This window comes from Heteronotia binoei, chromosome 1, assembly GCF_032191835.1.
Source record: "Heteronotia binoei isolate CCM8104 ecotype False Entrance Well chromosome 1, APGP_CSIRO_Hbin_v1, whole genome shotgun sequence".
Classification (NCBI taxonomy): Eukaryota; Metazoa; Chordata; class Lepidosauria; order Squamata; family Gekkonidae; genus Heteronotia; species Heteronotia binoei.
The window spans coordinates 203,803,312-203,827,389 of record NC_083223.1 but is presented as its reverse complement, the minus strand read 5'-3'; the positions used below and the strand labels follow the sequence as shown (position 1 = coordinate 203,827,389).

The window sequence follows — 24,078 nt, the reverse complement described above, 5'->3', positions numbered from 1 at the left end:
GATTCTTCAATTAAGCTGTGTCCCCAAAATCCTTATTGTCCACCAAAAACCCTTCCATGCCTTGAATGTCTATTATGGAATACTTCAGCCCTTTATGCTCAAAAGTAAGTTCAGCTGGTAAAATCCATCTATATCTTGTACCTTTTGCCCTTAATTTCTTCGTCAAAGGTTTAAATTGTCTTCTGTCACTGATGACCTTCCTTGGTAGTTCCTTCATTATTCTGACTCTGCTCTCCTGCACCACCAATGCTTTTTCAAATTGTTGGCTCAAGATCCTTTCCACTATATCTCTAGTGGTAAATTTAATTACTGTGTCTCTTGGCAATTTATGCCTTCTGGAAAACTCTGAATTGACCCTGTACACGTAATCACATTGATCTTCAGTCTTCTCTGGATCCTCACCCACATATTCAGCAATGATAGTCATAATGTATTTCTTTAAGTCCTCTTGATTGTTTTCTGGCACCCCCCCCCCTCAGACGTACAAAGTTTTCCATCAGCTTACAGTCTTGTAGTAGAACTTTTTCCTATATCTTCTTTATTGTAACATCTTGTTTTGTAACTGTTTTCAACCTCTTGCATCTTCTGTGTTGTTGCTTGTGACTCCTTTTTCAGATCTTCAATTTTTTTTCTTGATCTCTTTCTTTACAGCTTCAGCACTGGAATTTATTTCTTTTGTTAGCTCCTTAGTTATCTCTTTTGTTATTTCTTTAGTCTCTTTAGTCAACTTTTTCTCACTTGTAGTTATCAAATCTTTCATTGCCTTTGTTAAACTGGCCTCCATAGCATCCAGCTGTTCTTGGGCAATCTTAGACATTTTGCCCTCTACTGAGCCAGCTTTCCACGCGTTCTTAGTTCGTATTTTGGATCAGACATCAGACGTCAATCTTCCCATAACATATACTGGGCCCCCAAGTTGACCTCACCAAACTACAAACTGATAATAGGGTTCAACAGATTAGAGCATGCCCTCTTCAGCAAGCCCAAAATCACCATCCTCAAAGCTTCCTGGGCCAAGATATTAATATTTAAATATTAAAAATTCAAAATGGAGGCTGCAACTTTTTCAGGCCCCTACTCTATGATTTTTTAGGCTAGAGTATGCCTGGAGGTCTAGCATGAGTCCTTCTTCTCCCAGCGCTGTTTCCTGACTCTCTGGAAATGAAGTCCTGTTCTCAATGGTTTCCACTCTCACGTTAGTACAAACGTCACTTCCTGTTACACCGTTGAAAGCTGAGGCTTTGTTATGGCGGGGGATTTTTTTTTTTGCAGAAGCCACAAAGGTAAACAAATCTTGGGGTTTTTTTTAATTTTACAGCACCTATTAAAGTCCCAAAGCCACGATTTCACCCCCAGACTCTGTAACACAGCTTTACTTCTTTGCAGATAGTTCCAAATCTTTGTTTCTTTAATTTAAAAACGTTCTTTTAGTCCTGGAATGAAAGATAAGAATTGTACCTTATCAAGTGTCTAAAACTTCTTTACACTGAACGGTCCAATCTTCAGTAGTCTATAATCCATAGAAAGTTGGGGTTGGGTGAACTTATGTCAACTTTATGACTCCAGAAAGCCTTTGTAGACATTGTTATGTGATTTTTCACAGGAGATTCTTCAAAGCCGAAAAGGAGCCCCAGCAGATCTCCTTGCCAGCCAAAGTTAAACTCCTCAAAATCTTGCAAGCATGTCTTGGACTCTTCCCATAACTGGGAGGGTAGGCAGCAGGTGATAAAAACTTTTATGCCCAGAACAAAGGCAACGGTCCATTCCACGAAAGGGAGATGTGTCAGTTCCCCATCTTTCCAACCCCAGAAGCCAATATATAAGACAACATTGTTAAAGCTTCCTTTAGATTGCATCAGCAACTTGGTTGGACAACAACAAGACAAGGAGGAAGATGAAAGTGGAGGAAAAAAGGATGAGAAGAGGAAGAAAGGGAGGGGAACAGGATCCTCTGCAGTTTGTCACAGATCACTCATTTACAAACATGTAAAAGTACACATGATGTTGTATAAGTACATTGGCCAAGATATTTGTAAACTCACAAAGCACCTCCATGTGTATGTGTTGAGGGTGACAATTTTCCCTTTTGGATGCAGCTCCCCATACCACATCAAATGCTACTCCAGGCAAAGCCCTCTGTCCTTCAAGAATCACTTTTAATTGGGTCCAAAAGGTAACAATTTTTTTTAAGGAAGCACAAGACTACTTGAATTATGGTTTAAAAAGTATGTATTTATGGCTATAGGTATTAAGGGTGATTCTGTAGGCAAATAAGTAGATTTGAGATTCACAAATTCCATGTGTGTACACATGCACACATAAACTAGCATTTCAGTGTAAGAGTATTGTATGTATAAGCTACTGAAATCATTCATTTATATGGATGCACTGAGGCTGGAATAGTGAGGAAATCCTGGTTCCCCAACAATTATAGAATCTGCTTTAATGGTCACTAGATTTTTATGCCAGTTGACTGTACCAACAGATGGTAAACTTGGTTTTTGTGCGATATATGTCTGTTTCACACAAAAAAACCCAATGTGGCACAATGGTTAGAGTGTTGGATCTGGGAGATTCAGATACAAATCACCAATCTGCCATGGAAGCTCACTAGAAAACTTTGGGCCAGTCACACAGTCTCAGCCTGACCTACATTATAGGACTGATGCAGGAACCAAATGGAGGACAGGAGAACTACATAAGCAGCTTTGGGTCACCACTGTGGGAAAAGGCAAAGTATAAATGGTGTAAATAAATAACATACTATGATAGCTAAAATAAAAAAAATTGTCAGGTTCCATACTTCTAAAGTCACACTTACTGTGATTTTTCTGTACTTTCCCTTCTTATTATCAATGCTATTTGGCAAAATACTTGTAAACATTGGATCTGACACCCCATAAGCTTTAATTTTTTGAATTTCCAGCATCAAAGTATTATAGTTAGTTTTAAAAAAAAAATGAGCAAAACTCAGTTTTGTATATTCGGCTCTTACAATCTGAATGCAAGCCTATATTGACTACATTGTACATTCCATTATAATTCCATTATAATTGTTTTAAATTGTATTAATAGTATCACATTCCAGACAAAAAGAAATTCATAATAGCACATGTGTGTGGGGGGAATCCTCTTTGAAATATATTAATGGCTATGGAGTAACAGATATGAAGGGCGGGGTGAAATATAGTTTCCTTTAAAGATTTGTCTCCACATAAAAATGTACCTATAACAATACAAACTGTTGTAGTCATATGTACAGGAGATGCAAGTCTGATAATAAATATGTCTTATTAAAATTCCTAATTACTTACAAATTATTCTGAAATAATCAACAGTATAATGTCAGCAGGCAGACTAGTAGCAAACTTAAATTAATTTCACATATTAGAATATCTGTTATTTTTAGATGTCATACTATCAAAGACATAGTAAAAATAATTTGCACTCCACTTGACTGATTACTTTGAGTTTAATTTTCTGTTACAAATCTAAGTATACAAGTGGATGCTGTGAAATTCAGATGCTACACTGGTCTTTTAAAAATAGGAGAAACGATATATAATACATGGAAAATATGGGCTGCTAGCTTTTAAAACTTCACGCTATGCTTCTGCCCAGCATGGGGAAATTTTGCAAGTCATGAGTCCCCTGCCACTTATCTCTGTGCCAGAAGATGCTTTACTTGTTAAAAATGTTGCATATCTGGCTACTGATATAGGGCACAGATGCTGAGTCAGTTTTAAAAAATTAAAACAAAGAAGTCACCATTTTGGCTCCTGAAACCACTTCTGAAGTTTTCTTTTAGGCTAAAAGGTGAATATAAATATTTCAAATAAATTAATACAAGAAAAGATTTCAGCAGGTACACTTTTCAGCACCCTTGAAGAACTGTAACATTATGACATTTTTATCCTAGCCTTCCTTCAAGGAGTCCCGAATAACATGACTAGGTGACCATCCTTCCCACCCTCCCTCACTCGCAACAACCTTGTGAGACAGGTAAGGGTGAGAGATAGTGACTGACTCAAGAATACTTAGTTTCATGAGCAAGATATGATCCCAGGCCCCTACAGACTGCCCAGCACTCCCTCCACTGTGCCACACTGTCTCTCCGATGAAATAACTGAAATAACAAGTAGCAATGGAGTAGGCTACTAAAATAACGTGGACATTTAACAGGCAGATTTTTAATCCCTAATCATAATAATCTACACATCAAGAAACTTTTAAAACTAGAAGTTCAAGGCAAAACTAGAAGTTCAAGTTTAATATATCTAAAAGACAAAAACAGTAACAAAACTGTTAAGAAAAGCATGGCTTTATTAAGAAATACACTGTTCTAGTTTCAATGACAATCCTTCAGTTCCGTTGTTCTAAAAAGCATTAAGCAAACAAATGCAGTACATGAGAACCATCAAAAGGGAGCACTTTTGAGCTACCAAAACAGCAAAGCCAGGCTGAAACTTCAGTCTCACAGCTACAGACAATGATACTATCTCAGGTATTTTATGTGCTAAAATGATCATTAAAAATTAAGCACCACATATAAGCTGCCATTTAGAATATTAATTTACCTTTACTAATCATCTTTTTAACTTGAGGCTAAAAGAGTTCACTTACCATTTGGGTACTCTGGCTTAGTCCACGAGATGTTAAAGGAGTCAGAGGAATAGGACTGGACTTCAGGAACAGAAACACCTTCTGGTGTACTTTCAGTTGTTATTGCTGAGGCAGTTTCACTTATCGTACACCCACCTCCAGTACAGGCCTTTAAAAAAAAAGTATAGCGCAATAAAGCAGAATATATAAATGTGTCCTCAAAAGATGCCAAATCAAAAGAGCCAATAATCAAGGGGAATTTGTAAAGATTTTATATTGATTTTATATTTTAAGATCTAAAACAAAACAAACATGGTATTTTCACAGGACTTTCTCTTGTTTAAGGTGGAGTGGAATGATTTTCCATTACCCAAAGCCAATAAAATTATGACAGAGAAGATTCTTTGCTAGGGGCCAATCTCCCCAGAGAGCACATTCTACCCTGCTGCCATCCTTTCTCCTCAAAAGATATCCAGGGATCAGAGAAAAAGGATTTGCCACAGAAGTCAAGGAGGTAGTGTGAAGGCTTTTTCTAACAGATTATTGTGTGAAGAAATGAGGTTGTAAAATGGTAGGCTGTGGGGTTTTAAGCCTTTGCTTTTTTTGTTTTTAAATGCCTCCACATTCTTTTAGGGATCTGGTGTTTATCTTTAATTTACAAGCACATTCATGTCAACTGTATAACTAATAGGGATATAAAAATAAAGTCTTGAAATATTGAAGCTATGGGGGGAAAGGGTTTTTTTCCCATTTAAAAGAAAAAATGTTGAACACTGAAAGACTCATTACAATGTAAACTGAAATATTGATTACCAAGTATGTATTATAATGACCTTCACTCAATACAACAGAAGCTACTTATTACAACTAAATGATATAAACACTTAAAAGTATACCTCAGAGTATATTTATTAATTTGAAGAAATATATAAATCATTGCTAAAACAAGATTTAGGAATATGTCCAGCACAGAGATGGAAGTGATTATCTATCTTAATTTTTCCCATTTGGAAATAAGAAATTGGAAACTGGAAACAGGAAAACTTGGTAAGCACCTTGAGGCATCTATTAATGATGAAGGGAGTTTGTCTAAGCCAGCCAATATGGCCAGGGACAGGAGCCCGGGGAAGGTGCTCTTGATGCTGCACAGCATTCATCTGAACCCCAGTTATTGTACCGCACAGAAGGATATTGGTGAAGCTCAGCATAGTTCTGAAATAAGTAACTTAAGGTGCTCCTGAATTCCTTTTATTGTTGTTGTTATTCATATTCATTTTTCAAGCCTCTGATATTACTAAAATACTGAAATCAACATGGCAAAATGAGTCCAGTCCAAAAAGATCCACCTTCACGACCCACAAAGTTTTATTCACAGTATAAGCGTTTGTGTGGAAGCACACAAAAGCTTGTATTGTGAAATATGAATACTTTGTTGGTCTTACAGGTGCCACTGGACTCAAACTTTGTTTTGCTGCTTCAAACCAACTAACTACCCCTCCTGAAACTGAAATCAATATGCTCAGGGAAAACTAATACTGTAGCCTCTGTTATCTTACTAATTAGAGTCAGGCCCAAATTGCTCAGTCACATATACTTTTTACCAAGGTTTTTTTTTTAGCAGGAATGCAGTTCTGGCTGGCTTGGCATCAGGGGTGTGGCCTAATATGCCAATGAGTTCCTGCTGGGCTTTTTCTACAACCCCACCCTGCTTTTTATACTTTAAAAGAAATGTATTACATTTTAATTTTAATTAACAGTAGCAGCAATCTATAGTCTTATACAGGGGACTGATCTGTCTCCAAGAAGGGCGAATCTACTCTTTCATGTTGCTCAAAGTCACCCACTTTAGTTAAATTTCCACTAGGACAAGGAAGGATATCTTTTCTTGCCATGGAGTGTAAAATAGCTTAAAGGACATGATTTTAAGTGAGAAAAGAGCCTGAAGTGAAAGGATTAAGCAGCATGGATGAGCAGAATCTCCAGCTCCATTTCAATTGTGATTAATTCTTCCATCAAATTTTGTAGAACTTCAAGGGGCAGAACCCAAAGTTTAAAGAAAGAATGCTCCTCCCCTATTTCCTCCAAACTGTGGAGAATACAAAAAAAGGGGGGGGGATGTTATTTCACAGATATACAGATCCCTAGCTGCAAGAGGGGCTGTGGCTCAGTTGAAGAGCATGTACAGAACCACGTTTTCTGAGATCTCTCAATTACGAGGTTTCAGAGTTTCATACCAATGGGACTTCAAAGAAAAAACCCCCCGCAGTACTAATTGATTATACACACAAAAAAGGAGGGAAATGGGGGAAACACCCAAATGTGAAGATTCCTCTCTGACAGCTCCTCGAGTCTACTACAGATTAAGTTTCAGTCTCAAAAGTAGCCCAATGACGAGTTTGAACATAATTTTAAAAATCTGGAGAAAATACATGTGTCTGAGAATGGATGCAGCTTGACCTTCAAGTCTTTGAAAACTGCATTGCTAGAAATCCCAAACCTTCACTTTTGAGTTTGGGAAATGTTAAAAAAAAATGGTTGGAAGATGGTTTGCACAAATTAAAAGAAGCTTCCCAATTGTTCTATTTCTTAGTTTGATATTTGTAAGGATATTTTACTTGATGTAAAAGATGTAAGAAGAGTTGAAGGCTGCATTCTGCCAAGGCAGGGGTGTCAAACATGCAGCCCGGGGGCCGAATCAGGTCCCCGAAGGGCTCCTATCAGGCCCTCAAGCAACTGGCTGTCACCTGCTTCCTTCTCCCTATCTCTTGCTTCCTTCTGCATAGAAGTTTGTTTTGCAAGGCTTGCTCAATCGGACAGGAGCTACAGAGCAAAACCTCTATTTTCTCCATTGGCTGAAGCCTACCTTGGGGAGGAAGGGGGGGGGGGAAGCAGAGCTTGTTTTTCCAGACTCTCTCAATTGCACAGCAGAGCTACTGAGCCAAGCCTCTCTTCCTTCTGTTGGCTGAGGCTCCCCCCCCAATCCCCTGAGGAAGGAAGGAAAGAGCCATAGTTTCCTTTGCCCAGTTCCCTGGATCCCATGGGAGAAATACAAAGAAAGGACCTTTAAGACCAATGAGTGCTAATGTTTTAAGCATGTTTTAAGTTTTTTTAAAAAATATATATTTAATTGTGGTTGTCTGTGTCCTTTATAAAGTTTATATCTCTGCTACCTAATCTTAAATGACCCGACATGGCCTAGCCTAACCTGACATGGCTCAGCCCAACAAGGTCTCATTTATGTCAGATCCAGCCCTCATAACAAATGAGTTCGACACCCCTGCTCTATGGGTTTTTTGGCTTTGAAACCATAGAGCAGGGGTGGGGAACCTCTGTCCTGAGGGCCATATATAGTCCTCAAAGTCACTTGGTGTAGCCCTCGGGGATTGCTGGGCCGAACCAAGCCATGTAGAAGCCTCCTTGGGGCCTGGCTGGCTAGTGAGGATCATGGGGCCCAGCCGCGCTGTGCAGCAGCCTCCCCAGAGCCAGGCAGGGATCACAGGGCCCAGAAGAACTATGCGGCAGAATTGCTGCAGGGCCTGGAAAAGTTACTGTCACAGTTCAGTTTGCACTTGATTATCCCAGATGGTGTGGCTTAATATGCTAATGAATGTGTGACCTAATATGCTAATATTAGGGGATGTGGTCTAATATGCTACTGAGTTCCTGCTAGGCTTTTTCTACAAAAAAGCCCTGGACCTAGGCATTTGCCTAGGGCAGCGGACCGGGTGTATGTGTGTGTGTGGGGATTAGGCTCTCCCCACATGACTTCAAATAGGAAAACAATTATTTGCATTAATTTTGCTGGCCTGAATCATTATCCCTTGTCAGAGCACTGTTTTTTAAATTGATAATTTTTTATGGCCCGCGAATGATGTTATAAATATCCATATGGCCCTTGGCAGAAAAAAGGTTCCCACCCCTGCCATAGAGTTTGCCCTCAAACCAGAGCATCGCCACATGACATCACTCTTTGTGGGTGAAGTTTCCCCCACTGGCCAGCTGACAGGCAGCGAGCTGAAGCCCCCAAAAGCAGGGGAACCCCCACTGGGATCTGAGGGCTGGCAACCCTACTTATACCTTGAATAAAACTTGGTTGGTCTTAAAGATGCCACTAGAATGCAGTTTTGGAAAGAAACGGGGCAAGTTTGCTGCCTTTGTGGTCTGCCTGCAGTAGGGTTGCCAATCCCCCGGTGGGAAATGTACAAAACTGGAAACCACAGCACAGAGATTAGTAAAAATATGGAGGAAACACTATGAATACTTATACACATAAATAATTTCTTATACACTTTTATTTTTCACTTATGCATTTCATTGGAACTCACATATTTCAAAACAAAATTCATATAACTCAGAACAAGTTCAAAATTCATGAACAATTTGCTTGGTTCCATTTAAGTCCATGTATTTATAGGGTATATTCATAGGGTATATCTTCCTGCTGTTCTGAGGTCCCATTTTTTTGAAAGATGCAGGTATACCTTGCTATGCAAATATAAAGGTAGCAGTCCTCTATTCAACAGGTGTGGCTACACAAGTCCCAAGTTTGATTCGTGTTTCATTTGCCACTTCCACTGGCTGCCTGTATTCTTATTTAGAATGCATGCTAAGGCAACAGCTCACTCAGTTTGTTTTTCTTAATTACATGATTGGTTCTCCCTGACACAGCCCCAGGAGGACCTGGCAACCAGTGTTCGCTCTAAGCTGAGTTAGTGAGAGCTAGCTCACAGATTTTTAGCCGCCGGCTCACCCATTAGCTCAGGAAGGATGGCCCCAGAGCACACTAATTTATGCAGTGGATCACAACTTTAATGCTGGTAGCTCATGAAGTAGAATTTTTGCTCACAAGACTCCACAGCTTAGAGCAGGGGTGTTGAACAAATCAGGCCCCAGAGGGTTCCTACCAGGCCCCCGAGCAACTGGCTGTCATCTGCTGTCTTCTCCCTCTTTCTTGCTTACTTCAGCATAACAGCTTGCTTTGCAAGGCTTGCTCAATTGCACAGGAGCTATAGAGCAAAACCTCTATTTTCTCCATTGACTGAGGCTCCTCCCTTGGGGATGAATAGTTTGCTTTGCCAGGCTCTCTCAATCGCACAGCATAGCTACTGAGCCCTCTTCCTTCTATTGGTTGAGGCTCCCCCCCAGTCGCCTGGAGAAGGAATGAAAGAGCCAGAGGTTCCTTTGCCCAGTTCCCTGGATCCCATGGGAGAAATACAAAGAAAGCATCTTTAAAACCAATGAGTGCTAACGTTTTAAGCATAGTTTTTTTAAAAATATATATATTTGGGTTTGTCTGTGTTCTTTATAAAATTTATATTTCTGCTACCTACTCTTAAATAGGTACACACATGGCCTAGCCTGCCATGGCGTGGCCCAACCTGACATGGCCCGGCCCAGCAAGTTCTCATTTATTCCAGATATTGCCCTCATAACAAATGAGTTCGACACCCCTGTGCTAAGGTCTTGTTGTAAGTATGATGTGCTTGGCAGACTCCTAGCCAACAACTGCTTTGTAACTGCTTTGGCTAATACCTTACAGCACCAACAATCTCACTGAATTAATATAATGGAAATCAGAAACCTGCCGTCTTGGATTTTTAATAAATGGATTGGTGATTGTTGATATGCATGGAGATGTTTTATTATATATTTTATTTTAATATTCTATGTTTGTTAATTATTAATGTTTTTAACTGTTAGCCACCCTGAGCCCGTCAGGGGAGGGCGGGATATAAATCTGATAAATAAATAAATAATTGTACGCTGCAGTATTTGAAAGCACATTTCCAGCATCAGGCCCATCATGTTGCTTGCTTAGTAATAAAGGCAAATACAATAGGATTTCTTTGAACCTTGTCTCTGAGACTGTTGCAGCATTGTTAACTGCCTGTGTAACAATATTATTTTAAAGCTATCATTGTTTTTTGGCCTCACCAGGAACAGAATCCATTTTTTTATCACTAAATGTATCCATTCCCACTCTCCCAGCCTTTTACAACATTAATAGGCGAGCAGGTAAGTTATTTTTAGCCTATCTAATCCCTGCAGTACCAAGTCAGAGATGTTCATCCTGTTCTGGTTTCATGTCTACCTATGCAAGTATGCCCTCTACAATAAATTAATCCAGAGAACAATGGCCCATATTACATTGTGGCTGTAACTATCCATTAAGCCCATGGTTTATAATGGTCTGCCAAGAGGCAAGGTGAAGTATCCACACTCAGAAATCAGAAGGGAAAATTCTTCCCATGGGGAAGACATTCTGTCAATAAGTGGTGCACACAAAATAACTTGGGAGCAACTAGTCATTCTCTAAACCAGGGGTGGCCAACGGTAGCTCTCCAGATGTTTTTTGCCTACAACTCCCATCAGCCCCAACCAGCATGGCCAGTGGCTGGGGCTGATGGGAGTTGTAGGCAAAAAACATCTGGAGAGCTACCATTGGCCACCCCTGCTCTAAACAATGAATGTGTAGTGAGGCAGGTTAAGTGTGGGATATCTGATCAAAACTCTTCATTACAATGAAGCCCAGATAAATTCTAGGTGGGGCCAGATTGCACCTTGCCTGTCATGTGATCACATCAACATACTCTTGATCTGGATAGGAAAGGGTTGATATTGGCTCCCCCCCCCCCCCCGCACAAAGCTGCTATTTGCCTCTTCCTGGAGTACACAGAAGTAACTGTATATTTTGCCCTTGCAGTTCAAGTTACAGCTGGAAGAGGGGGTTAATTGGAGACCCAGTTTGGTGTAGTGGTTAAGTGTGCAGACTCTTATCTGGGAGAACCGTGTTTGATTCCCCACTCCTCCACTTGCACCTGCTAGCATGGCCTTGGGTCAGCCATAGCCCTGGCAGAGGTTGTCCTTGAAAGGGCAGCTGCTGTGAGAGCCCTCTCCAGCCCCACCCACCTCACAGGGTGTCTGTTGTGGGGGAGGAAGGTAAAGGAGATAGTGAGCCGCTCTGAGACTCTTCGGAGTGGAGGGCAGGGTATAAATCCAATATCTTCTTCACCTGAGGGACCGTCTCTCCCCACACGTTCCCCAGAGAGCACTGAGGTCTGGCACTCAAAATCTGCTCATCATCCCCGGGCCCAAGGAAGTGCGTCTCAAGGCAACTAGAGACAGGGCCTTTTCCACAATGGCCCCTATGTGGTGGAACCAGCTACCGGAAGAGGTGAGGGCCCTGCGGGACCTTGCCCAGTTCCGCAGGGCCTGTAAGACAGCCCTCTTCCGGTTAGCCTATGCCTGATGAGATAATGTAGCTACCAGATTTTTGTGTTTATACTGTATAGTTTAATGTTTAATTTTAAGGTTTTTAGGTTTTAATTGTCTGATTTTAGAGGTAATAACTTGCTCTGATTTTACTGTTTTATTGTTTTATTGTTGTTGTAAGCCGCCCTGAGCCACTTGTGGGAAGGGCGGGATAGAAGTCACCAAATAAATAAATCTTCTTCTTAATTTCAGAAAACAGTGGAGGAAGGCTTCCCCACCTGAATCCTGCAGACATGCTCTGAAACACTGTAATTTTTGTGCATGATGCCATTTTGTGGCTGGCCCTACCCACTGAGACACCTTTTTGACTTGCAGCTCTCAAAACTCTTTAAAAATTTACGTACCAGAAACACAGCCTGCCCTCTCTGAACTGCTTTCATGGTAGTTAAAACACAAAGTGCTGGCTTTCAACTTTGTATCTGTTTCTATATGCTAATAGCAAACTCTGAAGATAGTTGTTAAATACTGGGTTTGATATTGGCTCCCCCCCCCACACACACACACAAAGCTTGCATAGTGATTAAAGCTCTTTATTAGTGATTCAGCATGTCTACAAAGTGACTACAAAACTACTGCTAAGCACCAGAACATGTGGCAATATATACAGTTGGGGCAGAAGAAACCCAGCCCCCAAGAAGCAGAAACTCTTCTGCGATTGTGCCCTTTTTGGATCCATTAGAATATGAATCCTTATTGGCAGATCCTAGAATCCTCTCAATCTATTATGATACGCCTCAAGATCAGTCCTGTAGCTCCAATGAGTCAGGCAGGAGATTACACCCAATATGTCCAGGCATGCCTTCACATATATAACATCCCTCCCCCCCTAATCTACAAGCCTAACATACATAGTCCTTCAGATGTGCTGGCTTGCGTTGCTCCCATGTCGAGTGCCTTGGTGCGGACTGTGGCAAAGTGAGGGCTGCTGCCTGGCTCAAAATGACGGCTCCCGTAGCTGCAAGCAGAGGGACAGGGGATGCCGGAGGTTCAGTTGGCAGCAGAGGAGCTTCCAGGGCCATCAGTTCATTTGGTGGTATACAAATCGGCTTCTCAGATGGGGCCAGCTCTGCTGGTGGTAGTGAGGGTCATACTGGCATGCTGTTGGGTGCCTGGCTGGCGTCAACTTCCTCCGTGGGTGTGTGGGAATGCAGTTGGTCAAGCTGGCATCAGAAGTTGAGGCTGCCTCCATCACAACCTTGTATGACATTGGTCCCGTCACCGTTGTAATCCGGGCAGGAACCCAGGCTGGGCCACCCGCAAAGTTCCTCGCTTAGACCAGGTCCCTAGGAGTGACACCTCTGGAAGCCTGGAAGACCTCTGTGGAGGGCTCTGTGGCCCCCATAAGGTAGGACCGGAACCAATGGGTTGATATTAAATCAAAAGAGTTTCTGGCTCAACATTAGGAAGAACTTCCTGTTCGTTAGAGCAGTTCCTCAGTGGAAGAGGCTTCCTTGGGAGGTGGTGGGCTCTCCTTCTTTGGAGGTTTTTAAACAGAGCCATCTGACAGCAATGAAGATCCTGTGAATTTAGGGGGAGGTATTTGTGAGTTTCCTGCATTGTGCAGGGGGTTGGACTAGATGACCCTGGAGGTCCCTTCCAACTCTATGATTTTATGATTCTAAGTCCAAGGCTCTGTCTAGGTGGAGTTGGTTGAGGAGGGTGGAGAGTCGCTGGCCCAGCTGGGCTGTGGCCTGTGGAGGCACAAAGGATGGCCAAACTCCACCAAATGGACTTCCCAGTCCCCCTGGATGATGTGGCAAAGCAAGTCCTTGGTAATCCAGACCATCCACTCCACCTGACCATTGGTGGCCGGATGGAAGGGTGCAGACCTGATGTGTCGGATCAGGTTCTGGGAGATGAACTTCTGGAATTTCACAGAGGTGAAGGCAGTCCCATTGTCCGTGATTAGTGTGTCCGGCAGGTTTTGCATGGCAAACATTCTGCAGAGTGCCCTTATGGCTGCTTGGGAGGAGGTCAAGGCAATGAGGACCACCTCTAGCCATTTAGAGTGGGAGTCCATGGCTATATGGGGAGCTGCTGATAGGTCTGGGCTAAGTCCAGTTTACGAAATATTTTGACCCCAGCTAGTGAAGCAAGAACATGGCCGACTAAAGGGACTGGGTAGGCGTGGTCCTGCAATGCCTTATTGATCGTACACTTGTACTCTGTGCAGATGCGTGCACTACCATTGGGCTTCGCCAGGGTTACTATAGGGGTCTCCTACAGTGCATTAGACACCAGTTCCAAGACTCCTTGCACCACAAGGTGGTCTAGTTCTACCTCAATTTTTGGCCTAAGCACCAATGGAATGCTTCGTGCCTTCAGCCTTATAGGCTGCATGATGGGGTTAAGCTGCATGGACACTGAGGGACCTGTGTATCGACCTAAAGTTCCATCAAATACAGATGGGAATTCCTCGGAAATACTGGAGAACTCAGGACTGACAGTGGCCTGATGAATGCCCATGACTCGGATCCCTAGTGGCTGGAACCAAGCCCACCCCAACAAGCTAGCAAAAGGGCCCTCTACCACCAACAAGTCCAGGGAGTCCTCAAAATGTCTTACTAAGCATATTACATATTGCAAAGCGTATTACAGTATTGGCAGAGGCTAGAAGACTTTGTTCCTCCCGGAAAGTATAAACATTCTCACTGGAGGTCATAATCCTTCACTGAAAAGTAAACAGCTCTCCTACCACTGGGAAGAAGCCTGACTTGGAGGTCAGAGTGGGGGTCACAGTAGAGATTTTGTTTACTGACACATTTTCTGGAACCGAGCCAAAGATCTAAAACAAAGAAACAAAGAACCTGCTCAACACCCCTTGGCTGTCTCAGGGCATTCTCAGATATCTGCACATTTTCAGAGAACCATAGAGAACCACCATAATCACCAAGTTCCGTCCAGATGCTAGATGTCAGGAAGGCAGGAGGTTAGGAGTACAGATTTAAAAAATCCCCAAGGAGTTACCTCATCCAGGTTTCTCTGAGCCAATAAGCTGAGCTAAAAGGCTAAAAGCAAGAACTTTGTAACCAATCAACTTGACCTGCTTTGTTATCAAAATCGCATAAATATGCTATGTTTTGTAAAGGAGAGCTGAGGAAACGTGGAGGATGTTGGTACGGAGAGAGAGTTTCCTCCTGCATACTGGTATGTAATAAAAGGATCTCCGAATCAACTCACTTAGGCTCTGGCTGTTGAGTCTCTTCAATTGGGCTGGGGACTCAATTCTTGGCACTGATGGTGTGTGCAACAAAATTGGTGGCCCGTACAGGGAACAGATAGACTTTTGCTGTCTAAGGAGGCTCTACCAGGATGGAGGAGATCAACCTTCAGGGACCCAGAGGTGTAAAGGGCTGAGTTCAGCTTCCCCAGAGTTCTTTGGCTCATATCAGACAGGTGAGGGCTCCATGGATCAGCAGAAACAGGCCAGAGCCCTGATGAGTGGATCCGGAGATTAAAGAAGAAGAGTCAGCCAACAGGTAACTTTTCTGGGGTTACAAGGAGTTGCTGTAAGTCCCTACTAAGCCCTTTTGAACTGGGCTCTTGAACTGTTTGAATTTGTTTGTCTGTGTGCCAAATGTTTAGAACTGGATCCCAGGGCTGCAAGGTCTCCTTGTTAGGAGGGGTTTAGCACCCGGTAGGCAGGACCTATTTTCCCTATCCTAATTTGGGAACTGTCTGTGGAATCTTGCTTTGGACTGTGAAGCAGAGAGAGAGAGATATCGGGCTGCCCTGTTCCACTGACTTTTTACTCAAAGTAAAGCAGCCTGTAATCTGTGGTTGCCTAGCAACAGTCACTGCGCTAAAAGCTATAGGTGCTTCTTTTATCATTTTTTTTTGTTTTTTAAATCCCCAAAGTTCGTTCTTTCTTTCTCTTTCTTTCTTTCTTTCTTTCTTTCTTTCTTTCTTTCTTTCTTTCTTTCTTTCTTTCTTTCTTTCTTTCTTTCTTTCTTTCTTTCTTTCTTCCTTCCTTCCTTCCTTCCTTCCTTCCTTCCTTCCTTCCTTCCTTCCTTCCTTCCTTCCTTCCTTCCTTCTGGGGACAGTCCTGACTAGGACTGCCAGTTCCAGGTTGGTGGGAAATTTCTGGAGATTCTGTGATGGAGTTTGAGGAGGGCATAGGAGTTAGGACTTCAGAGCAGGATTCTGAAAGGAGAATGATGCAAGCTGCTTTGCCCCCTGCCCAATGGAGAAAGACTGTCTTTTTCCTATGTACAGGCTGCAGAGAGGGCACAACAGCATAACATTTCTGCTGTTATGCCAATAAAGGTTGTTGTTGTTGCAGAGAGGGGGAAGGTGATGGAAAGCTGAAGGGAAGGAGATAGGATTGCCAACTTCAGGTTAGGAAATTCCTGGAGATTTAAGGGGTGAGGCCTGAAGAGGGTGAGGTTTGAGGAGGGATCAGACCTCAGACAGGTACAATGCCATTTCCTCCTGGAAAACACTGTTGCCAATCTCCAGGTGGGGGCTGGAGATTACTCAGAATTACAACTGCTCTCTAGATGGCACAGGTCAGCTGCCCATTGGGTGGGAGGGAATGAATACCTTCATTTGGGTGGGTGGGAAGACAGCAAGGAAGGGGGAGCACTCACCCAGCGCTCATTGTATTTTATATCTAGAGCCCATTGTATTTTCCTCCACAATGGGCCTTATTCCTAGTCTCTTTATAAAAATGTTCTGAACATTTCTGTTTTGCACATTCTGTGGAATGAAAGAAGGGTGGGAGATTTTCTGACCTCCTCAGGCAGCCTGTACTAAAAGGGAGAGCTGCAACAAAGAATGCACTTGTATGGGTAGTTGCCAATCTTACTCATTTGCAAGATGGCAACTTCAGAAGAATTTTCTCAGGTGAATAATGTGAAACATAGCTGGAAAAGTGCTCCTTAAGATATGTAGGTCAAGGCCAGAAAGGGCTTTTTAGGTGATAACTGGTACTCTAACATGAATTTGGTAATCAATTAGCAACCAACAAAGTGACTGCAGAATGGATGTGGTACGCCTGCACTGTTTAGCTCCCAGTACTAACTGTTTTGCAGAATTCTGAACCAACTGGAATTTCCAAATTTGACATCCCAAATGGCTCATGCATCTGAATTTGATTTCCCACCCAACTCATACATTGGTGGCTCCTATCATTCCCATCATTGGGGGTGTTGATAGCTCTTGTTCTGCTCCCTCTTTCATTCTACTCACCAGCCTGTCATTGTCCCTATCAGTACATCCACTATTGCATCCTTCAATTATCCAGCTGTAGCATCCCTACCTCCACCACCAGGCAACACTTCTTCAATAGAGGTACATTGTCTACAAATGCACAGACAGTACTCTTCTGTTTTCAGGACATTCGACCCCTCTACATTATTTTTAGGTGTTAAGTTTTTATGCAAACCTGTGTGGTCATTTCCCTGGGTTTGTAGAAGAATACCCCATATCTCAATTTGACTTCCTTCTCTAGTTCTGTCACTACACATGGGGATCAGGTTCAGTATCACTGATATTAATGTTGTCCATGTATTGATGGCAGCCTACTCAAATGATTTACATTTGAGGGCTTTGCATAGAGAGTAAATTGCATGGGGAGAGAAGACTGAGCCTTGTGGAATTCCACAGGGCAAGTCCTACACTGATGACAAAGTCTCCAATAGTAACTCTTTGAGTCCTGCCTATTAGCAGTTATTTAAACCAACCCAAATCACATCCCTTAATCTCTATTAATTAATATTTTAATTAATATTTTCTCAGCAAAAACTTTGCAAAAGTGTCACAACTAATCATCAGTTTCTGACAACCCTATGAAGTGTTAATTGGGTCTTACCCAGGGCTTTTTTTGTAGTAGGAACTCCTTTGCATATTAGGCCACACATCCCTGATATAGCCAGGGCTCTTAATTCAGGACCTCCTATAAGCTTCAGGAGGATTGGCTACATCAGGAGTATGTGGCCTAATATGCAAAGGAGTTCCTGCTACAAAAAAAAAGCCCTTGTCTTACCCCATTGAAATCAATAGACTTACTGTGCATAGGAATTCACTAATGTAGCATGGCAAATTTGCCAAATTTTCACCAGAAGATGTCTTTCACTTTAAAATCTCCTAAATCAGAAAGTGATGAGTACAGGAAGCAGACAATAATGAACTGACCAGGCTAGAGTACTGTGGAACATGGTGTAGCAAGAAAGAAGTCCAAAGCCATCAAGTCATTAAGCGGGATGATTTGCAGAGTCCCACTCCTTTAAGTAATTTGCAAGGGATTTAAAGAGTCAGCACTCAGGCTTGGAGTCACCATAGTGTCATAGAATATCCTTGAATCATGAGACTTTTTTCTAAGTCTCGCGATGAGGCGACTACAGCATCTTATAGAGAATTTATGAGGTCCTATGAGATGGCAGTCAAGGCCGCAAAGAAGACATACTTTGCGGCCAAGATTGCGTCTGCAAATTCGCGCCCGGCACAATTATTTAGAACAATTCGGACTTTAACTACATTGCCGCAAGGCAAGCCAAATGTTAAGGAATTGGAAATAGGCTGTGAGGCTTTTGAGAATTTTTTTGCAGACAAAGTCCAATCGCTCCGCCGCGACTGCCCCGCCATGTTAGATACAGTAAGCGGACTCGAGGCTCCATGCCTGCCTTCGGATTTGATCCTGGATCGTTTCAACCCCCTCAGCTTGGAGGAAGTCAACAGAATCCTCTCTGCTGCACGCCCAACAACTTGCGATCTGGACCCCTGCCCCTCCTGGTTAATTAAAGCCTGCCAGGAGGAGCTACGATGTCCTATATGGGACATCATAAATAGATCTCTTTCAGAGGGTCTTTTCCCAACCCCTCTGAAAGAGGCAGTGGTCCGCTCTCTCCTGAAAAAAACTACACTAGATCCGGCCGAATTGGCGCACTACTGGCCAGTCTCAAATTTGCCCTTTTTGGGCAAAGTAATAGAGAGGGCTGTGGCGTTGCAGCTACAGAGTTTCCTGGATGACGCTTCCACCCTAGATCCTTTTCAGTCCGGCTTTCGCCTGGGCCATGGGACAGAGACAGTGCTGGTCGCCCTCATGGATGATCTCCGGCGACATCTGGATCGAGGTGGTGTGGCGGTACTGCTGTTGCTAGACCTATCGGCGGCATTCGATATGGTCGATCACCGGCTGCTGACCCGCCGCCTCGCCAACGCAGGGATTCAGGGGTTAGCCTTACAGTGGCTTTCCTCTTTCCTTGAAGGTTGGGGACAAAGGGTGGCGATTGGGGGAGAGCTATCTCAGAGGCACCCACTCGATTGTGGGGTGCCTCAGGGGGCAGTTCTCTCTCCAATGTTATTTAACATCTTCATGCGCCCCCTTGCCCAGATTGCCCGGGGACATGGGCTAGGTTGCCACCAGTACACTGATGACACCCAGCTCTACCTACTGATGGGAGACCGGGCCGTTGATGATGCCCCTATAGACCTGGACCGGGCATTGCAAGCCGTTGCCGATTGGATCAAGCTGAGCGGGCTGAAATTGAATCCAGCGAAGACAGAGGTCCTTTGCCTGGGTTGCAGCGCCCCAAAAGGAGGGATTCCCCTTCCAGCTTTTGACGGGATGCCATTGGTACCAGTGCGTGAAGTCAGGAGCTTGGGAGTGCTCTGGAGTCCTCCTTGACAATGGAGGCCCAGATAGCGGCCACTGCCAAATCCGCCTTTTTTCATCTTAGACGGGCAAGGCAGCTGGCCCCCTTCTTGGAGTGAGGTGACCTGGCAACAGTGATCCATGCAACGGTCACCTCGAGATTAGAATACTGTAATGCCCTCTACATGGGGTTGCCCTTGTACCAAACGTGGAAACTACAGCTAGTGCAGAACGCAGCAGCCAGGCTGCTACTGGGACTACCTCGGTGGGAACACGTGTGGCCTGGGCTGCAGGAACTGCACTGGCTGCCAATTGTGTACTGGGTTCGTTACAAGGTGCTGGTTATTACCTATAAAGCCCTATATGGCCAAGGACCTGCCTACCTCAGGGACCGCCTCTCTCCATATGTTCCCCAGAGGGCACTGTGTTCCAGTTCACAAAATCTTCTGGAGATCCCTGGGCCTAAGGAGGCCAAACTTAAAACAACTAGAGAGCTGGCCTTCTCCATAAAAGCGCCCCAATGGTGGAATCAGCTCCCGGAGGAGGTGCGGGCCCTGCGGGACCTTAACCAGTTCCGCAGGGCCTGCAAAACTGCCCTCTTCCAAGAAGCCTTCAAGACGTGACCAGACTGAATATTACGCCGCCAGGATAAACAGAGATTGTAGCACCATATTGTTTTTAGCTTTTTAATATTAATGTATATTTATATTCGTATTTGTATTTATTGTGAACTGATTTTACTTGTATTGCCACTTCATGATATTATATCATGACATATTGTAAGCCGCCCTGAGCCTGCCTCGGCGGGGAGGGCGGGATAGAAATAAAATTTATTATTATTATTATTAAGTGAATAGGAATCTTTCAGAGAACCAACACCCTCTGGTGACTGATGAATTTATTCACTCCTCTCCTAAAAGGCCTGTGCTGCCTAGGGTTACCAGCCTCCAGGTGGCACCTGGACATCTCCCGGTATGACAATTGCTTTCCAGACCACAGAGATGAGTCACTGTAAAGAAAATTGCAGTTTTGGAAGTGGACTCTATGGCATTATACCCTGTTAAGTCCCTCCCCTCCCTAAAACCTGCCCTTCACAGACTCCACCCCCCTCAAATCACCGGATATTTCCCAACTCAGAGCTGGCAACCCTACCAGGGTCATAAGAACATAAGAGAAGCCATGTTGTATCAGGCCAATGGCTCATCCAATCCAACACTCTGTCACACAGTGGCTAAAAAACCCAGGTGCCATCAGGAGGTCCACCAGTGAGGCCAGGACACTAGAAGCCTAGAAGTCAAAGTGTTACCCTGGGGAGAGTCCCCCCTAAGATTCCACATCTGGTGGCTGTGAGGCTTCCTGGGCATATGATTTTGTCTCAAGTCAAGATTATAATCAAGTCACTAGGAACCGGGTCATAATATTTATCAAAGACTATAAGGGAAGGCAAACAACTGTATGGTCTCTTAATGCCCCAAAGTCTTTAAAGCAGCAGTCATCATCCTTATTTTTTACTTGCTTATTTAAAGGGGGGGTGTCTATCCTGCCTCTTAACCATAGCCTTTTGAAGTGGTTTCCAATGAAAACCATAGAAAGACATTAGAATGTTAAAAAAACCCTCAATAAAACAAGATGTCACAAAATAAGCACTACAATATTTGAAAAGTCAGAACAAAACAAAGGGTGAAGACCAGTAACCCAATACTAGGGTAGGTTTTGAAGGGGGATCCCTGAATAATTAATGAATATCCCTATAATAATGAATGAAAGCATGCTTCTGCCTTCAAAAAGAGATGTCTGATGCAATGTTCGTTAGAAGCACAGACAGCCTTCAGTGGGTGTGTGAAACACAGATGTGTATTAGGATAACACAAATGGGCCTCAGAGAAGCTTCTTGCTGGAGCTTATAAAGCCTGGAGACAGGAGGAATGGAAAAGTACTAGAAAGAGTTACAAGTGGGTGAGGAATATTGAATTAGATAAGCCTGGGTGCCTGCGCTGTTGGGTGTCTGTGTGAATAAAACGGTCTGTATGTAGAATGATTTTAACTTAGTCATTTTGGGGGCCCATGGCCGACTAAGTTCTGCGCTTGGTACCAAAAGTAAACCTCGTTTCATACCGGTAATGTGTGCGGACCTCATTATTTCTCTGCTTCATTTTGGTGCATTGGCTGGGAAATGAATGGGGTTAGGATATTTCCTTCCCCTTGGCTGGTTGTATAACCGTCTGCCTTCCACCCTCATGGCGGGAAGAGCGGACTAGGTACTACGGTCACATTTTTTGATCGAGTCCAGCTCTCTCTGCCCTGGTGGGGGAGGGTGCCTAGTTTGCCAATCAAGATTCCACACCTGGTTGAACCGACGTGTGCAGGGAATTGAAAGATCTTCAGGATTGTGAGTATGAACTGTCTGGGAATTCTGATTACCTCTCCTTAGGAAAGAAGAAGGGTCTGATCACCCCTTAAGCTCTGTCTATTAGGCTCCGTTTTGGAACTGAAGCACAGAAGCTAGGATTTGGAAGGATTTCTGTGGTGTGTGTGAAGGAGACAAAGCCTCTAATGTTTTAACTGTGTAAACTGTGTAAAATGTTTAAATTTTTATATTCTTATGCTAGATTTTATATGCTGTAAGCTGCCCTGAGCCACCTAGTGGGAAGGGTGGGATATAAATCACAAATAAACTAAACTAAGCGAGAGGGATTTTCTCTTGTGCAGTTCCCAGTGGGATGATCTCACTGGGTCACAAGAGAAGGAGTGAAAACCCCCCAGGGCTCCCTGGCTGCCAGACCTCTTACTGGCAGCTTCTGTTTTCTGTTTTCCCTAGAAGCGTCTTGTCTAAACATCTGGTGCCATGGGGAACTTAAAAGCCAGAATTCTGGGGAATGTCAGCGAATGGTAGTTCCACGTGGGCAGGCAAGGCTCCTTTGTCCCTAAACCTCCCCCCCCCCCAAGAAAAATCTAACTTTTAAATTTGAATATCTCTTAGAATAGAGAGACCTGGCTTTGTAAGGTAACAAAGACCTCTCTCCCCTTAATAAAATAAAGAAACAGAAAAGCAATGATTTGGACTAAAATTAGATGAGGTCAGTTCTCAAGGGTGAGGCCTGGAGATCTCCTGGAATCACAGCACAAAGTTCCAAGCTGCAGACTCAGTGTTCTCTGCAGGGTAATGGAAATTTGGTGTGAGTGAGAGCTCAGAGCCTGGTTCCTTGGGATGTCATCTTTCTTTAGACTTCCATTCTAGATTTCTAGCAATCTGTCCTGTCTGGATATGGCAACCCCATTCAGGAAATAAAACTAACTGTAGAGAATGTGACCTTGCCCAAAAGATCAGGTCTCTGTTAGTGTGATGAAGTCTGCCACCTGTCTGGCCGAGATGAGTCAGCAGACTTGCCAGCTGATAGTCCAACACAGGACCAAAGTCTGGTATTTCCCCCAGAAACACCAGGAAGGTAGGTTGCCACCAGACTGGATAAATCCTTTAGCACAGAGGTCCCAGTCAAGCTTCTGCCTATTGGGAATACTCTAGAGAAAACCAAGTCACACAACTGCAGCAAGGGGTTCCCCAAGTCAGTTTTCACAAATTGGTAGTAGACACCTCCAAAGGTTAGTGGGTAAGTTTGACTCAGAATGTTGTGGCCCTGAAAGCAAATAACCACAAAAATAAACTTAAAGTTTATTTTACAAAATAGGCATGAAAGTATTGGTTTTAATGAGCCATACAAAATAACGTTGTTCAATATAACTAGCTAACTGGATATAAATTCAGAAAGCTAGGTATTATCATACAGAGTTCAAATGTCCAGATGGAATCCAAGGGTTTCCCCGAATAGAATCATGTCAGGAGGCTGTTCAGCATAATAGGCTCTAGTCTCGGTTAGGCTAGGCAAAGAAATGTACTCATTATGTTATTTTTATGCCTCCCAGACTCTCGTGGTGTAGCCATTAAGGCTATTCAACTATCTCAGCACTAAAATTCAGTTGGTGCATGGCTACTGTATTACAGCTAGCCCAAAAGAACTTTCAAAATACAGCCAGGATGCAAATTAAACAAATACAATTTATTGCCATGATTGAGAGAGATTCAGAGAGTTGTACCTTTATTTTCACTTTTAAAATGCCAGAACCAAATACCTCTGAGAAAGAGAGATTAAACTAGTTTTGTTAAATATTTACTGCTTCAGTTCTATAAATTTCAGGCTCAAGGAAAGGCCTCTGAGCATGTACAGAGAATGCCTAAGATTAGCCCAAATTGGAGCCTGGCCTAGAGAAGTTAAAGATTGTAAATTTGCAGCCCTCCTGCCCTTTCCCCCATCAGAGAAGGAATGCTAATCTTCTTCTCTTTACTCAATCTGAAATCTTTAACAGAACCAGGAAAGGCATAAGGAATAATATATATTTTTTTGAGATTGCAGTGCCCTGAGACATTAAGAAGGAAAGAAAAGACACTTAGGCAAATTTAGTCTTAATTGTAGAAATAAGAAGTGTGAAAATCTGAGTCCCCACTAGGCAGATATCTCATCACCTTCCCCATCTTGTGTTTAAAAGTTGCTCAACCCAGGGAAAAAAACCCTGTATCTTGGAAAATTTATCAAGATCAGATAAGAGAATACTGG

The 24,078-nt window shown here is 43.2% G+C and overlaps 1 protein-coding gene across 1 annotated transcript in view; it reads right to left on the bottom strand.

Moving 5' to 3' along the window:
* USH2A (usherin) overlaps positions 1-24,078 on the bottom strand; it is a 1,244,521-nt gene that overhangs the window by 558,415 nt on the left and 662,028 nt on the right. Inside the window, exon 35 of the mRNA XM_060246775.1 lies at positions 4,624-4,771. Coding sequence (XP_060102758.1) covers positions 4,624-4,771 — 148 coding nt within the window. The remainder of the gene's footprint in view (positions 1-4,623; positions 4,772-24,078) is intronic.